Genomic DNA, 964 nt, shown 5'->3' with positions numbered 1-964 from the left:
GACAAACACGAACACACTCATATCTCTTATTGGACACGTAGTTATACCCGCGCTGCATGGCCGAGCTGTGCCGGGTGTTGCGCGACCACGGTCGTATTGGTGCGTTCTTATGGTACTTGTAATGATGAGCAACTACTTATCGTGCGCTGGCAAATTAGTGCTTCTTGTGATGTCCAAGAAACTCATCAAGGGCTGCCTTGGCAACAAGAACACCGCGGCGCTCTCGATCGTTGAGGAACTGCACGTGAACATTGGTGGCCTAGGGGTCGGCGTCTTTGTCCTCGAAAAACAGCCCGACGGATGCAAGAAACGCAAGTCCGACAATGTTTCGCAGTAACTTGGAGTACAGGGCCTACGTTAGATCACCAATTCATGTCGTGTTTTCTTTCCCGAAGTTCCCGGTAGCGTTGCTTCCAGTCCTACGGTGTCCAGCCACTCGGTTGTTGTAAAGCTATTGGAAACATATAACTCTTGAATTCGAAGGATCGTTGGAAATCACTATCGGTAGGCCAGCGCGTCGAGTCGGCAACGCTGCAGTCACTGGCATCCTTCGACGAGCTAACAGGAAACAGTCTTTGTCGCGCGTCTCGAGATGCAATGCTTGGGAGGGCTCCCGCCACCGTTCGTGCAGTGACGGCCCGGCGAGCGAGTGAAGAGGAGGTAGACTGCTACTCTCTACGAGTTTTCAAAGCTTGGTTGCACGAAGGTATCGTTCATAATTCTACTTTTCATCGATTTCTCACGGTGCAGCGGATTCTTGGCGGGAACCCGTTCGTATCTCGAGGGAGATTAAGTGCTGAAATGTCCGTAAGGCCAGGAGAAACAATTGGTTGTCATTGGTCTGTTTATCCGTAGAATCCGGATTGCTGCTTTTGGTGGCACATTCGTCGTGCAAGGAAGCAAGCACCATCCTCTCTCCTCCATGTGGTCGAAGCCGTTGAACCTTACGCTGACACGCGCCTTC

The 964-nt window shown here is 51.7% G+C and overlaps 1 protein-coding gene across 1 annotated transcript in view; it reads left to right on the top strand.

Moving 5' to 3' along the window:
• Positions 1 to 337, top strand: part of SPRG_21645 (hypothetical protein) — a gene marked incomplete at both ends in the record, with an annotated part of 2,782 nt that extends 2,445 nt beyond the window's left edge. The window contains 2 exons of the mRNA XM_012355185.1: positions 42 to 99; positions 159 to 337. Coding sequence (XP_012210575.1) covers positions 42 to 99; positions 159 to 337 — 237 coding nt within the window. The remainder of the gene's footprint in view (positions 1 to 41; positions 100 to 158) is intronic.
• Positions 338 to 964: the final 627 nt, after the last annotated feature.

The sequence above is a fragment of the Saprolegnia parasitica genome (assembly GCF_000151545.1).
Source record: "Saprolegnia parasitica CBS 223.65 unplaced genomic scaffold supercont2.214, whole genome shotgun sequence".
NCBI classification, from domain to species: domain Eukaryota; phylum Oomycota; class Saprolegniomycetes; order Saprolegniales; family Saprolegniaceae; genus Saprolegnia; species Saprolegnia parasitica.
This window is presented reverse-complemented; position numbering and strand designations above follow the sequence as displayed.